Consider the following 17,091-nt stretch of genomic DNA (forward strand, 5'->3'; position numbering starts at 1 on the left):
AGCTCTAGAGGAGATTAGGAAAAAGACAGCAGTCACTCAATATATAAATCCAAATCACATTTTCAACATTGAAAATAAGTTGACTTGCCTTTATCAAAATTCACAATATTAAAACTACTTTAACTTATCTGAATCAAAATTTCTCATTGGTGTACTTTTCACCCAACAAGGGCCCCTTGTTTCTCAAAAGCTGCTTCTGAGTTGGCCCTACCTTCCTCCAAAATATCATTAAAGATCTGTGGGTACATGTGAATACCCCATACATTGAACTGTGCTTATATTTGTAGCTTTTTAAAAATCTCTATAAGTTGTATCACTTTTAGGACATTGCAGTGTATGATTTGTGAAAAGGTGAAGTGTTGATCATATGTAGTTTAATGTGGACGGCAGCTAGCTAAGACAGAGTTAAATTTGCACTTTTAGTAGCTTATAATCTATTACCTCTTATTTTTTCCCTAGGCTGATTGGAACCTCAACCATGTCACTCAAGGAACTTGTGGGTAGCCAAGGCAGATCTCTTCCTTACAAAAATGTAGCCTTGATGGATGAAAAAGGGCAGCCAACGGGGGTAAGTATCAAGTCTGTTCCAATGCATTGTTCTTGAGGAGGTTCAGCTGAGGGTGCTTCAGCTAACAATTAAACCACATGCAGCTATCACTAGGAGAAAATGTTGTGTAATACCCCATAAAATGACTGCCCTCCTAACAGGAAAACTAACAAACAAACAAGCACTGATTTCCTTGACATAGTCGTAGATGTATTAAGGCAGATGTTCAAGGCCACCAATTTTCTTTTGTTAAAAACAATCCATGAAAATAGAATTAACTGTTCCCGAGTCATGCTTCTGGGGAAAATAAAGTGAAGACCTCTCCTATACAAAGGTTTTATCCTAATGCAGGGGTGTCAAAATCCCTCCTCGAGGGCCGCAATCCAGTCAGGTTTTCAGGATTTCCGCAATGAATATGCATGAGATCTATTAGCATACAATGAAAGCAGTGCATGCAAATAGATCTCATGCATATTCATTGGGGAAATCCTGAAAACCTGACTGGATTGCGGCCCTTGAGGAGGGACTTTGACACCCCTGTCCTAAAGGCTTACTTCATAAATCCCTCCATTCTAGGGCAGAGAAATCTAAATACTTGTATCCACTAAAGACACAGAAACATAGAATCAGAGTCAAATGAAGGCCCAGTATTCAAAATGATTTAAAAGACCAGGAGAGGCTCCTGACCATTTAAATAGCCTGTCCGTGGCTAACCAGGCATATTCAGTGGCACTTAACCAGATATACTGTATATATGCAATGATGTCACTTCCATCAAAGGTTCTATCACTAAGCTAGTTTCCTCTGTTTTGACTGATTTGTCATACTATATTTGCATGTGCAGTTCAATGTTTTATTTGCATGATCCACATGTGGAACATTTGCATCTATGTCTCACTTAGATTTTTGTCGTGAAGTAGCTTTGGTTGCTATGAAACCTGATTTGGAGTCATATTGGCAAAAAAAGAGGAGGAACCAGTGCACCCTTTCCAAACAATTTGGTATCACTGAGCACAGTACATTCAGTTTCATCAACAACACATAGGGTAACCATATTTGGAGCCTCACAAAGCCGGACGCTTGGCTGCCATCACCGCCTTGTTCTACATCTAACCCCACCGATTTCTGCCTCAAGTCCCACCCTATTCTGCCCCCAGCCCTGCCCCCTGAAAGCCTCATCTTCTTCCCTGACGAGCTGTGGCCGCGTCTGGAGGGCCTTGCGCATGGGCGGATGTGTGTGATGTCTTCCGCGCATGTTCAGAGGCCCTCCAGATTCGATCTGGTAACCTTAACCACACAAGGTGGTTAAAAATACCATGAAAAGTTTTGCAAAACAAAACAAAATAACACATTCATGAAAAGTGTTTTGTTGACTTGCACCAAAAATAACCTTACAGGCCATCATTTGAAGTATTGGTTGCATTGGCATCTCATTTAGAATAAATATGTGTTTTTGATATTTTACATAGTTCTGTCTACCAACATTCCACAAGTAGAACATATATTTATTTCAAGAAGTACTATTGATAATAAGTTCATCTTTTACTGGTGACATGAGGTGGATATAAATATGCCATGATTTAAGTGTGAAACATAGATCTCTATTTCTTCTAATAGTGCCCTCTAAAAGGTTAATTGGGAGTTTTTATGCCTGCATGCTCCTAATACAGTTGTATTTAAGTTAAATTTGTTTCCCAACAGGATCAAATATTTTTTAAACTACAAGATCGAAATATACAAAATAAATTTACTTTGGTATTGAAGATGTGCATTTGATTATTGGAGTTGCGTGCCATAAGTCCACAGAAAACACGGAACTGAACATATTTAAGCCTTCTTTGTACTCAGAAACTTCCTTTGGGAAGGGAAACGGAAAGGCTGTGAAAAGAGGAAAGAGACTTTTTCCTATTCCAAGCAATGAAAAAGCTAGAGCTTGCCGAGCAGTTTGACCTGGAAGACCCATCCATTGCTCATCTATTGAGTTCTGTTGCTGAAAATCCAGGGACATACAACTGAGAAAAGCAAGAATGGCCAGGCTTGCTTTTGAACTTTATGTGCAAATCAAGTTGTTGAAGTGCATTATTTTAAGTTGCCTTTCCATTGCCTTCTTGGCCCTTTCCTTGGTTGGGGAGATCCAAACAGTTGAGATTTACTTTTTCTGCCACCTTCTTCAAATCATGCTTTAACACAATGATGTGTCGAGCTGACATCATTTTAGGATAGTGATCAGTAATTCAATGTGGAAAAGGTCTGCATAGTGCGAGTTACAAGGTGCTTGTGGTACGATTTTTTTTCCATGTCTGTTGACTCATATTGTAAAGCAAAGAGAGTGAGGGGAACTTCCTTTTCTCTAAAAAGAAATGGGTTGGGATATATTACGTCAGTCCCCCAAAACTATAATTACTTAGTGCCAGTGAAGTGGTTGGCTAGAGGTGAAATTTTTTATAAGGCTATCTTTCCCTTTTCAAGCATTTTGAATAAACTTTTATAAATTGTGTCCTTCATTTTTTTTTTTTTTTTTGTAATGTTTAATGGACACCTAAAGTACTTGTAGTAATCAGGTTTTCTCTCTGTTCCTGATCAATGTTGTGAGAGCTAGTGTTATGCTGGTAAAACTAGCAAGAAATCTAGTGCAGGCCTGTATCAGTCTAAAATGACGCAGGAATGGTTAAATATGTGATTTCTGGAAAATTTCATGCTCACAGCAGCTGTTTTCTTTTAATTCAGGCAACAATAGATCTGATTGTTTCGTACGAACCACCTCCTGGTAGTGCCGGCAATCCTAATGACCCAGGAGGAACGAACGTGCAGGGGACTGGAGGTAAGTCATTTTCAGAGTTTACATTTCTCTGACTAAAAATTAACTACAGTGGTGCCTCACACAATGAACTTAATTCGTTCCAGGAGCAAGTTTGTTATGCGAAAAGTTCGTTATGTGAAACGCGTTAAGCGCAGTGACTAACGACTGCCTGCAGTGCCTGCGCGGAAGGATGCAATACATCGGCAGCGATCGTGGAAGCTTGGGCGACTTCGTTGTGTGAAACGAAGTTCGTTGTATGAATCATGAAATGAAGTTCGTTGTGTGCAGCGTTCGCTGTGCGAGGCGTTCTTTATGCGAGGCACCACTGTATTATGTTTTCCAGCACTCTATATGTTATGGTTTTTAGTGTTCAGATCCCATCGAGTTGCAAAATTTTCTCTCATAAAGAAACAAACTCGCTGAAAAAAAAGGTTCCTATCCCCCAGAGCTTATTAAGAACTGAGTATTATTCTTACCAGGTTATGGAATTTTCCTTCACTGTTTGGACTTAATCTAGAAACAGAGGCAGTTCTGCTTGCTCTGGGATTTAAGCACAGTCAGCAGACAGCTAAAGGCAAAACCTGGCATAGATTCCTTTAAATCATGCCCGTAAAACTCACAGCAAGTTGAAGGACTCATTCCACCCTTCCTAGCAGCGATAGGGTTAACTTTCACCAGGCACTTCACAATCTGGGATATGACTGATGCAACTGGAAACCAAAGCAAAGGCTAGAGGTAGTGAAGTTGGTCTGTAGCATAAGAACATAAGAATTGCCATACTAGGTCAGACCAATGGTCCATCTAGCCCGGCATCCTGTTTCCACAGTAGCTATGATTCAATGATGGTCCTTGAATAATTTTCTTGCGGCTTATCTGCAGGAGACGCGGGTACTGAGCACTTTCACGGGGGATATGTTCCAGCTATAGCCGCGAATATGGAAAAACCGTGAATATGAATTGTATATGTTAATCGTGTTTTTTTTGTAAAAGATAGCGGTTTTGTTACTAAAACCGCGATTAACAAATACAATTCATATTCGCGGTTTATGGAAAGGACTACAACTAAATACTATACAGTAAATATTCACAATGTTGGTGGAATAACGATACAGGCAAGCAGCGATTCACAATGCTTTTGGCAGCTTTTATTAAGTTATTATTAAGTTTATTAGGATTTGATATACCGCTTATCAAGATTATCTAAGCGGTTTTTACAATCAGGTACTCAAGCATTTTCCCTATCTGTCCCGGTGGGCTCCCAATCTATCTAACGTTTTAGAGTTTTAAGCATGCAAGCAGCGATTCAGAAAGCTTTAAGCAGGCAAGCGATTTTCTCTATGCATGCTGGGAAGCAGCATTTCAATCTATGCATGCTGGGAAGCAGCGTTTTTCCCTGTGCACGATGTGAACCAGCGATTTTCAGGGCGAAAGTTTTGAAACTTCGATTTTGTAGGAGAAATCATGGAAGCAGAGTGATTATTGGTAAAAGTTTAACTTTTTTTTACATTACAGTACAGCAAAAGGAAAGGAACTTTAATCATGATGTAATTTGGGGGGGAGGGCGGAGTCACCCGACGAAAAATCGCGATTATGTGAAACCGCGAGTGCAGAAACCACGAATACGGAGGGAGAAGTGTATATTCCTTTTATTCTTTGGTTTCACAGTGGTTAACCCAGCTCACAAGTACCTGGCAAAAATCCAAATAGCAGAAAGTCCAGAAGATTTAGCTCCCAGTTCCCAGGCTTCCTACATACAGGAAGGTTATCAGAACAGAAAGCTGAAAGGAGAGAAAGATTTTGGCCTGCCTTAAAGATTAAGGTTCCTCTGAATTAGGGTTACCAGATTTCCTCTTTAAAAAAGAGGATACTTGGCCCCACCTGTGCCCTACCCTGCTCTACCCCTGGCCCTGCCCCTGCCCCCATCCCCACCCCAAACGAACCTTGTGTTTCTTCCCCGAACTCCAGGCCGCATTTAGAGGACAAATGCATGGACACTAATGTGATGACATTGTGCTCATGCGCCCATGTATGTGATGTCATCACATCGACATCTGCACAAGCGCAGAGGCCCTCCAAATGTGGCCCTGAGCTCAGGGCCTTCCAAAACCTGGACAAATTGCTGACAAATATCTTCCTACTTGGGGCAATGACACCAATAACACTTCACGACATTCATTCCTACCAGAACACCTGGCTTTGGTCACACTTGCAGAACACAGATAAACTCTATGGGGCTCATAATTGAAAGAAAAAAACGTCCAAAAACCAGCCTAAATCGGCACTTGGACGAACATTTCTCAAAAACGTCCAAGTGCCAATAATAAAACCGGGTTTTGGATGTATTTCTAAATGACCTAGGCCTTCCTAGTGCCGCTCAATGTCCAAAGCTAAACGGGGCATTTCGGAGGCGTGTCGAGGGCGGGAGTTGGGCGGGATGTGGGCCGGCTTAGACTTAGTCGTACAGCATGTATAACCGAAAGTTTAACAGAGCCTAGACGGAACTTGGACGTTGTGACTTGACCATATAAAACATGGTCTAAGTCACAAAAACCCACCTAAACTCACCAAATAAGCACTTCAAACACATAACACAGACCCCCACACACTACCCCAGTGATCACCAACTCCCCCCACCCCCATAAAAATTATATTCACAACTTTAAAATTCAGCCTCCAGACCATCATCACCTGGCTGCCTGACATAGGAAAGCCTAGTCATCCAGCCCAGAGGCAGCTTAAGTCATCTTGGGGGTGGGTTAGGGACCCATAGAGAGAAGGACCCATGCCCATAAGCCCCTGTAATCACTGCATTGATATTGAAACATGTGCACTCCCCTATACACCCCCAAAACCCTTTTTGACTGGCATATAAGTGGCTCCTGCAGCCATAAGGGCTATTGGGGTGGTAGATAAGTTGGTCTAGGGGATTCTGGAGGTTGTTTGGAGGGCTCACCGGCGCCTTTAAAGGGAGCTGTAGTGAGGAGAAGCCATGGCACTCTTTTTGTGAAGTTCACAGCAGTGCCCTGTAAGGTACCTCACTATTTAGGTGCCAAGTCTGGGTGTTCAGTCCATCACTTTGCAGACTCCTCCCACGCCCAACAGGACTTGTTCTAGACGTTTTGGACTTGGACGGAAAGTTGGACGGAAATGTGGTATAAAGATGAACGATTTAGCGGCTTGGACGATCAGATCGGTAGGACGATTTTCGAAAGTCAAAAAAAGTTGGACGTCTCTTTTGAAAATGTGTCTTAGGCTCTTTTTAACTTTGGACGACATGCGAGATGGACATAAACAGACTTAGACATCCCTTTCGATTATGCCCCTCCACGCAAATACAGGACCACAAACGAAACCATAAGATGCCAGGTGCTGCATGCAGTACAACACTGGAGAAATATATGTTTCTTCCTGAACAGTGCAAAATATAGACAGCAGATATAAATTCTGAAAACTGACACATTTCAATCACTGAATTGCAAATAAAATCACTTTTCCTACCTTTGTTGTCTGTTGATTTTGCTTTTCTATTCATCTTTTCCCAGTCTCTGGTTGCACTTCCTTCTGTCTGTGCTCTTAACTCTGTGTCCCGGGCCTTCTTATACATTTGCTGTTTTTCTCTCCTTCTTCATTTTCTGCCCTATATCCAGCTTTGACATTAACTTTTACCATTCAGCTTTCTTCAATTTTTCTGCTTCTTCCTCAAATCTACTTTTCCATGTCTTCCCTTCCTATCCATCCATGTGTACCATCTTCTCCCTTAATCCCATCTATCCATAAACAGCATTTCTTCCATTTTTTAACCTTCCCCACTCCTCCCACCCCTATTCACCATCTCCTCCCTTGCTGTCCTCTTCTTCCCCATCCCTGTCACTAACTATGTCCTCCCTCTCTCTCCCCTTCCCCTCCAACCCTGTGTACCATTTCCTCCCTCTCTTTCCCTCTTTTATGATCTATCTGTCTTCCCCCTTTCCTCCTTTTTCTTCTCCTGCCCACAGTCTGGCATCTCTCTCCCCTCCTTCCTTTCTCTTCTCCCCTCTTTGTAGTCTGGCATCTCTCTGTCTTTCGCTTCCTTTAACCCTGCCTAAGCTAGGAATCCCTCCCTCCTCTTCCTTCCTTTCCCTGATGTGACATCTCTCTCAACTTCTCCTCCCACCCCCTTTCCCATCTAGTGGTCTGACATTTCTCTCCTTCCCTTCCCCTCCTCCTGTGGTCTGGTATTTCTATCTGCCCCATCCCTATCTTCCCCTGCAGGTCTAGGGCATCTTTCTTTCCCTTTCCTCCCCATCCCCGCATTCTAGTATCTTTTTTACTCTCCTGAGGAAATTGAAGAGTCATGGTATAAGAGGCAATGGATTGGCTATTGGACAAAAAACAGTCAATGTTGCCTGGATTAATGTTGTATCAGGGAATGCTAGGGAGGTAAAATTCCTAGCTGTAATAAATGACTGCTTCTTGGAGTAACTGATGCAGAAACTGACAAGAGGGGAAGCTATTTTTGATTTAGTCCTTAGTGGAATGCAGGGAGATAACTGTGGTGTGTTCACTGAGAAACAGTGAGCATAACATGATCAAATTTGATCTGATATCTGGAGTGATGTAACTAAAGAAATCTACCCTAGCAGTATTTAACTTTCAAAAGGGTGACTATGATAAAATGATGAAAATGGTTAAAAGGAAGCTAAAGATATCTGTGGCATTTGGATTCCAAGTCTTCCATTTTCCTAAGGTCTTTCAGCAAATTTTTAGTCTGCATGTTTTAACAACTTTGAATAATTTTGGGCTCCTTTTACAAAGGTGCGCTAGTGTTTTTAGCCTCTAGAGGAGGCGGTAGCGGCTAGCGCATGCGGCATTTTAGCACGCGCTATTCCGCGCATTAAGGCCCTAACACACCTTTGTAAAAGGAGCCCTTTGTGTCATCTGTAAATTTAATCACCTCATTTGTCGTTCCAATTTCCAGATCATTTATAAATATTTACCCTCCTCCATTGAGAAAAATGGTTATTTAACCCTACCCTCTATTTTCTGTCCAGTACCCAATTTCTAATCCACAACAAAACATTGCCTCCTATCCCATGTCTCTTTAATTTTCATAGGAGTCTTTCATGAGGAACTTTGTCAAAAGCTTTCTGAAAATCTAGATAACATCAATCAGTTCACCTTTATCAACATGTTTATTCATACCTTAAAAGAACTGAAGCAAACTGATGAGGCAAGAGCTCCCTTGGTTGAATTCATGCTGACTTGGTCCCATTAAAACATATTTGTCTGTGTTCCGTAATTTCCACTATTTTGTCCAACACTGAAGTCAGGCTTATCAGTCTGTAATTTCCTGGATCACCCCAGAGCTCTTTTTAAAAAATAGGCATTACATTGGCCACCCTCCAATCTTTAGGTACTACATGTGAATTTACTGTAATGACAGGTTACAGATCACAAACAGCAGATCAGCAATTTCACGTTTGAGTTTTTTCAGTATCCTAGGGTACATGCCATCCTGTTCAGGTGATTTACTACTCTTTAATTTGTTAATTTGGCTCTGTGCATCTTCCAGGTTCACCAAGATTTATTTCAGTTCCTCTGCATCATCACGCTTGAAAACAATTTCTAGTACAGTTGGATCTCTTACATCTTCCTCCGTAGAGACTGAAGCAAAGAATTCATTCAATCTCTCTGCTATGGTCTTGTCCTCCCTGAGTGCTCCTTTTGCACCTTCATGGTCTAACAGTCCCACAGATTTCCTCACTGGTTTTCTGCTTCTGATATGCCTGGCAAAGTTCTTACTATGAGCTTTGCACTTATCAAGCATCCCTTCCCAGGAACATCTCTTGATTTATAGACAATTTTCCCAATTAAGAAAACAAGAGGGGAAATTGTCACTGCAGGGTATTTTCATCAGGAAGTGATTTTGCCCTAAACAATTTATTTGCAGTTTAGTGAGAAGCAAACACTAAATAAAAGCCTAACTATGCCAAATAATTGTAAGGTCCTTTATATGAGTTTAGCATCCCTAATTCCTTAGCACATTTAAATAACTAAAACACACCAATTCTAAGATGCAGGCAGCAGTCTAGCAGTGAGAGGGATGCTATCTTTAGTATTGAGTGTCACGTATACGATTATCTCCTAGTTGGTAAAAGGACATAAGTGTTTCAGAGAGCAAGCCTAATCTCTTGAGGTTATAGTAGCTGAGGCAAGCAGAGAGGTAAATAGAGGAGATCTACAGGAATATCTCCAGTTTGTCAACCTTTGTGCTGCCTTGGACGAGGGAGGTCACCTAAAAGGAGATCATCATATTCAAGAAGGAAGGACTCCTCCAAGGGCTGCAATATCCTCTCATACCAAAGATGTGTCTCCAGGGGCTTCTGCCCAGGAGGGAAGGGTTAGGATGCTTGTTTTAGTTGGTGATTTGAGTATTAGGAATGTAGATGGCCGGTGGCTGGTGGACTTGAGCATTGCTTGGTCACTTGCCTGCCCACTGAGAAAGTAGTGGACCTCATGCCACCTAGATAAAATTTTGGACAGTGCAGGAGAGGAGCTAGTTGTCTTGGCACATTTGGGTACCAATGACAGTAAAACATGGAAGGGAGGTTCTGTAAGTTAAATTTAGGCTCTTAGGTATAATGTTGAAGTCGAGAACTTTCAAAGTTGCACTTTAAAAAAAAAAAAAAATGTTTCGTGTTTCATGTGCAGGATCTCTGCAGGCAGACCTCTGCAGTCTTAATGTGTAGATGAGATGATAGTACAGGGAAGAGAGATTTAGGGCTCCTTTTACAAAGCCGCGCTAGTGGTTTAACGCGTGTAATAGCACGTGCTAAATCGCCGGCTGCGCTAGCTCCTACCGCTTCCTCTTGAGCAGGCGGTAGTTTTTCGGCCAGTGCGGGGGTTAGCGCGTGATGAAAAGTCACACACGTTAAACCGCAAATGCAAGCAGTGTCTAACTTCTGGCTCACCACACAATTGTTTCTCACGTATTCACCTTTATAGGACCCCCAGGGACTCCTGAAGAAGACTTTTTGTCGAAACGCGGACCGTGTTGGGTCCTGTATCCCTAGCGGACTAGGTCCTTTAAGGCTTTTATATGGATGATTCATTTTTATGTGGATGAAATTATTATATGTGGATGATTTCAGTGTACCTTTGGAACTTTGACACTTTCATATAAAGTCCATTTAGGAACATCGTCACCCCACAGAGTTATTTTGGTTTTCTCTGGATTTTCTTCTTTGTGGATATTTTGGGGTCAATTCCTTTTATTTTTTCCAAAACTTCTAAGCAACAAAAAAAAACCCAACAAGTTTGTCTCATAGATGCTGATGCTGTACATCTCATCCTCCAAGACCAAATCCGTGGCCATTGAGTCGCAGAAATCTCAATGCTCCAATGGATCTCAATGCTCCAAATATCTTTTAAGCCAGCTTTAGGTTTCTTCTTCAAATATTACGATATTAATTTGTACCACTTGGCAGCCTGATGCCCTAGGAAATCTGTCTGGAAGCAAAGGCCCGGCAAGCTATACTGATTTTTTAAATTTCGTCAATCAGGGAACCCCTTCTGAATGGCCTGCTTCAACTGCAACCACTTATTTATTTGAGACTTTGCAATGCCAAATGATTGTTGCAGTTGTGAAACTTCAAGCAGCTCCGATTTGATAACAAATCATCTAAAGTACGTATACCTGTCTGCATCCAGTGCTTCCAGATGATCTTAAATTCGCCAATTTGAATCTTAGAGTTCAACCATAAGGACTGACACGTGGATTGATGAATCGGAATAGGTGTTAGGTTATTAATAAATTTTAATGTTTGCCATGTGGAAACTAAAATTCTATTGTCCTTATAAAGCCTAGGTAACTTGATACTTAAAACATGACACAAACGCAGTGGAGACAGGAGTTGCCATTCCAAGTAATGCCAGTCCGGAAGATGTTCCATGAGCTCAGGAAGGATCCAATACATACCCTGCCGCAGTATATAGACCTGATGGTACCTATAAAAGTTTGGGAAATTTACCCCACCTGCCGCAATTGGTTTATGTAAAGAGACTAAAGCAACTCGAGCTGTTTTATCTAGCCAAATAAATTTAGTGAGAATACTATTCAATTTCTTATAAAAGGACCCCTGAAAATAGACTGGCAACATACCCATTTGGTAGCAAACCACAGGCAAAATCATTTTAACTGTTTGGACTCTCCCCCACCAAGACAGATGTAATGGGTTCCATTGCTCACACATTTCTGAGACCTTTAGTAATAAGGATTTTTCATTTACTTTATTCCATTATCTAGTACATTACCCTGTACTCTTCTGGTAATGCCCAGTTTACCTCTTTTTTAATCCGCCTAGAACTGCAAGGTTAAGGCGGAATAAAAGTCGCTAATGTAATGTATCTTCCAGTGTTTTTTTAATCCAAATACCTAAATATTTTATACCCTCTTCTTTCCAAAGAAAAGGGAATGAGTCAAATAATCCCTTTGGACAGTGTACATTTAGCGGAAGAACCTCTGATTTACTCCAATTTATTTTATATCCAGAAAATTTTCCAAATCTGTCGATCAAATCTAGTAAATGCAGGATGGTAGATGCAGGATTCCTCAAATAAAGCAAAATGTCATCCGCATAAGCAGAGACCTTATATTCCTGACCTGCATAAGGAATACCCTGAATCTCCTTTGCCTGTTGAATAGCCAATAACAAGGGTTCCAAAACAATATCAAAAAGCAAAGGAGATAATGGGCATCCTTGTCTAACTCCCCTATAAATCACAATATATAAAACCATTTCCGTGAGACAATAAGTGATGTACCTAGATAAAATGATTTGGTTGAAAATGGCTGCCCTCAGCACGGGTTCTCCCAGCATGCATACTTGTATATGTGGAAAACAAGAGGCATCTTAAAGTCAGAGAAGAAAAACAGACTGACTGTATGAGTATATGTACATATATTCTTGTGACTACATGCTTTTCTTCTGCCTGCTCACCCTGAAGTTTAACTTGCTCAGGGCTTATAAGTCCTGAAAGATTACAGGGCCTCACGTGGGTCAAACTTCAGAGGAAGACAGTGTAGAGCACAGGTAGATGATGTGAGACCATATTATAAGGGAAAAGATGAGTAACTGTTCAAATGTCCATATACTTATGGATCTCCTTCTTGCAAACCGCTTAGCTGCTGCTTTGATAGGTGGTATATTTATTCTTATTTACACTTGATATACCTCTAGTATGGCCTAAAAGACTAGCAGTTTACATACATAACAAAACAATACTCAAAATAGAAATAGGAATACAGATTTATTTTTTTTTAATGGAAATCTGAAACCTGATTGCAGTGTGGGATGGGGAATATTACTGAAGAGTGGTACCCTACAGCCCCAATACATGGCATGAGTAGGACAAGTGATACATCTTAACCTGTGGCAACCTGTGTGGGTGCACAGGTCACACACCCTATGACACCTCTGATTGCTAGTTATAGCTTTTAACTATTAGAAAGCAAAAGTTTCTGTCAGTTCCTTGAATTCTACTGTCGCTGATCTTTATGAATTATGATTATGAGGGCTCTTTGTCCTACATTGTATTCAGTTCCAAAGAAAGACAATAAGAGGAATCAGGCTTTCTTTTATTGGAAGACTTCATAAGGGCCGACAGTGCAGAAGTTCATAAATCATTTCACAATCTTTCTTTTAATGTTAGCTAAGAGCTGTAGTCACCAGGTGACTAATCCAGTATCAGGGCATGCATTTTACTTTATGGTGAAACAGTAGAAGACCTCAAATATCATAACTCCCTGAATTACATGCAAAATTTATACAAAGCCAGTTTCTTTCTTTTTTTTTTCTTGATAGCTAATATACATTTAACTAAACATCTAACTTTGCAATACATCTAACTAAGATTTTTAAAAAATGTTCAGACCCTTCTTATAAGCAAACTGAATCTTGGACGCTGGGGCTGGAGAATAGAGTGTTCACTATACTATTTAGAGACCTTGATACACTCTTGAAACAATAAATACCTACATCATATGCTGATCACACCACTCCCTCGCGTCTCTTTTCCTTGGGTAATTATTGACTTTGTTTTTTGAGAGATATAATTAAGAATTTAGTTGGATCAAATCAAGTTTGATTTCTTAACCAGAGCTGATATTTGTGAATCACTGCAGAGAAAAGAAAAATGGGTATATTTTACTTCAGCTTAGAAGAGGCCTTGAAATTATTTGCCTGGGTTTTTTTTTTCTGTGTGTGCTGCTGTAAAATTTTATATTTAAAATTTATTTATTTTAAAAATTGCATACCATATGTACTGTATATTACAAGTTTCAAGTTTATTTAAGATTTCTTATACCACCCAATCAGCCTTCTAGGCGGTGTACAATATCATAAAAACATGTAATGACTAAGAAAACACATGGTTTACATAATAACAGGCAACTTTTCTTTACATCCTTCCTACACTTTTTAAATAATCACAGATTCCTCATAGACAGTCTTCTCCCACTTATGCTAACGTCCAGTCTCCCCCCACCCCAGGTTGTCTGTTTAGAATGGGGCAGCAAGGAATGTCAACACTAATTTTGTGCTTAATTTTTTTCATCAAAGTAAAAGATATTTTTGAACAGTTTTCCTTAATTGTGCCTTCATTGGATACAGTAAATGGTTTCTAGTTCATGTTTGCACTTTTGAAATTGCTGGGATATTGGTTTCAGTTCCAAATACTGAGTGAAAACGACTGCTTGAAAAGCCCCTCCTCTTACCATCCCATCAGCAAAATAATTGCTGTTAAACACTCTCTTGATATTGGCAAGATATGTAGCCAGAATAACTAACGTGCCTATCTAAAGGAAAGTGTAGCTTGTGTGTTGCATGTAGGTAATTTCAAACAGTTTTTGGTTGTTGATGAGGTATGTGTGTTAAGATGCAGGGCTGTAGATAAAGGAGAACTAATCCGTTTTAGGCTGAAATTTAACTTTTTCTTCTCAGTTCCCAAAAGCTGTTGCTCTAGGCTAGGAGTGTCAAAGTCCCTCCTCAAGGGCCGCAATCTAGTCGGGTTTTCAGGATTTCCCCAATGAATATGCATGAGAGCTATTTGCATGCACTGCTTTCATTGTATGCTAATAGATCTCATGCATATTCATTGGGGAAAACCTGACTGGATTGCGGCCCTCGAGGAGGGACTTTGACACCCCTGCTCTAGGCTCTTTCCAAGACATGCTTTGGGTTGTTTAGCAACAAGCAAAATTGCTTTTAGGGCCAGGTTTTGAAAGATAGAAGTAGCAGGAACTGTGGAAAGTGGTGTGGAAGGTCTCCCATCAGACAGGGGGCATTTTTCATTTCCAGACCTTCCATTATTGCAGCTAGAGAATAACACAGGGACAAATTTTTCCCTGTCCCCGCGGGAATTCGTTTTCCCGTCCCATCTCCGCGAGTTCTTTTCTTGTCCCATTCCTGCAAGTTCTGTCCTCATCTGCACAAGCCTCAAACATCACACAGATTATGGGTGGGCATAGGAGTCAGCTCTGTGAGTGCTTGAGCACCCTCCAAATTGAGCACGGAGGACTAATTTCCATTGAATTTATTACCCACAATCATTTTGAAAAGTTGGCTCCTATGTGGGTGGGAATTCAATCAGGACTGCTAGTTGGGTTTTTAGTTTTTACCAAAATCTCTCCTATCATTTTTAATGGATTATTATGTAAAGCACTAAATATTCTCTTATATAAATGAACATTTTGAAAGACGAAAGCCCTCTGAATGAACCCCTCAGCAGATATGAGTCTCTCAGATATGATACAATATTCAAGATTAGAGAAGGGAGACTTACCGAAAAGAATTCAGCACTGAAGCCTGGGCTCTCATAATTCCTGTATCAAAACCTGTTCTTCTAGTCTGCTTCGAGGCAGTTCACTTTTGCTATGCTGTTTAACTAATGACTCACTTTTGGCATTTGTTATTTTTATAAAGAATACCACAGAGCAAGGACTTGCAACTGAGAGGCACCAGCATACCCTGGTTTTCAAGGTATCTAGACTGTGTAGACTAGCTTTCTTCCTAGATCACACATGCAAATATCTGTTGAATATTATTTGTGGGTATCCTGAAAATCAGACCTGTTCCGCTTGTGTTGTAAATGTAACCTACGTGAAGAAATGAGACGCTGGCTCTTTGTTTTAAAGCTTGGTTGCATTTCTCAAGTTTTAGAACAACGTGCTGTGTTCAGAAGTACCACCAGCTTGTCCAATTAATGTTCCCTCCCCTCTCCCCACCACCAGGTAATCCAGCATTAGAAGAGGCTTACTCATTTATTAGTAGAAAATACTTGAAATGTTGCAGTCTCTTACTGTCTATAATATAATAAAACGCAAAGCCGCGCATGCGCACTCCCACTGCGTGCGTCCGTTTTCTGTGAGATGTAGGGCACCTCAGGTAGGAGTGCACATGCGCGCGAAGCTCACGCTCTCTCTCTCTCTCCCTCCTCCCCGAGGTGGATGTCGGCCGCGGCAGCTGTCGGCGGTTGCAGGCCGCCGCTGTCTCTCTCTCTCTCTTGCTCTCTCACTCCCCCACGAGGCGGATGTCGGCTGTGGCGGCTATTGGCGGCCCGAGGCGGTTGTCGGCTGCGGCGGCTGTCGGTGGCTGCTGGCCGCGGCGGCTGCAAGTGGAGCCAGAGGGTCGATCCCAAGGCCCCAGAACACAAGCTTCCTTTCACCACCTTCTGTTTATACAAAGGCTGACTTATCCGACTTTTTTTTTTTTACATTACACTGAAAAGCTCTTCCGCAAAGCCTAATAATATCCAACACACACACAGACATATGCACATACATACACATAAACCTCACACACACATGGTCCAGGGTATCTCTTTATTTTCCCCCTTACCTTCTTAGTAAAAGGGAAGTGGGGTGGGAGGGAAATGCTGCAGCACAGGTAAATCGAGGTGCAGAAAAAGGAAGGAAGGCGTACTGCTGGGCAGGGGGAGCAGGAAAAAGGGGTTGATGGACAGGGGAAGAGGTGCTGATGGATAGGGGGGGCAGAAAAATGAAGGCAGGCCTACTGCTGGACAGGGGGAGCAGGAAGGAGGTGATGATGGACAGGGGGGAGGTAAAACAAAGGGAGAAGGGCTGCTGATGGATAAGGTGAGCAGTGATGGGGTGGTGGAGGACACAGGGGAGGTGAAAGGAAGGGAGAATGGACAGGGGAGCAGGCAAGGGGTGGTGGTGGACAGCCAAGGGAAAAAAAAAGAAAGAAAGACAGAAATACAGAAAGCGGCTAAGGAGAGAGAAAAAAAAAATAAAGACAGACACATACACATATAATCTAGCACCCGTTAATATAACAGGCTATAAGACTAGTACTATATATATTTTTGGTTTTCATTTATTTACAAAGATTTAGGAAGAGATATTTATTTATTTATTGGGATTTTTTTTAACTGCCTTTATGAAGAGATTCACCTAAGGTGGTGTACATAATACAGCTGTATCCGCTGTACATTATGACTGCTTAATATGCAGTTAGAATAGTGAGATAAACTTAGACATGGACAAATTAACATTTTAGTAATAGCAATAAATATGATATAGTGTCAATAATGAGCACATTAAAACACCACTGCAGTACATTCATATAACTGAACTATGATACAGTGTCAGCACAATACATTGAGTGTGTGGCACAGTGCTTAAAGCTATACACTCAGCAATCTGAGGTTGTGGGTTGTGAAGTATGCCGCTGTCTAGGCCTACCTC

General features: G+C 41.2%; 1 protein-coding gene across 7 annotated transcripts in view; it reads left to right on the forward strand.

Moving 5' to 3' along the window:
- Positions 1-17,091, forward strand: part of MYOF (myoferlin) — a 278,291-nt gene that overhangs the window by 89,342 nt on the left and 171,858 nt on the right. For all 7 annotated transcript variants that reach the window (XM_033940691.1, XM_033940693.1, XM_033940692.1 and 4 more), the window contains exons 4-5: positions 460-568; positions 3,275-3,368. In XM_033940691.1, coding sequence (XP_033796582.1) covers positions 460-568; positions 3,275-3,368 — 203 coding nt within the window. The remainder of the gene's footprint in view (positions 1-459; positions 569-3,274; positions 3,369-17,091) is intronic.

The sequence above is a fragment of the Geotrypetes seraphini genome, chromosome 4 (genome assembly GCF_902459505.1).
Source record: "Geotrypetes seraphini chromosome 4, aGeoSer1.1, whole genome shotgun sequence".
Lineage (NCBI taxonomy): Eukaryota > Metazoa > Chordata > Amphibia > Gymnophiona > Dermophiidae > Geotrypetes > Geotrypetes seraphini.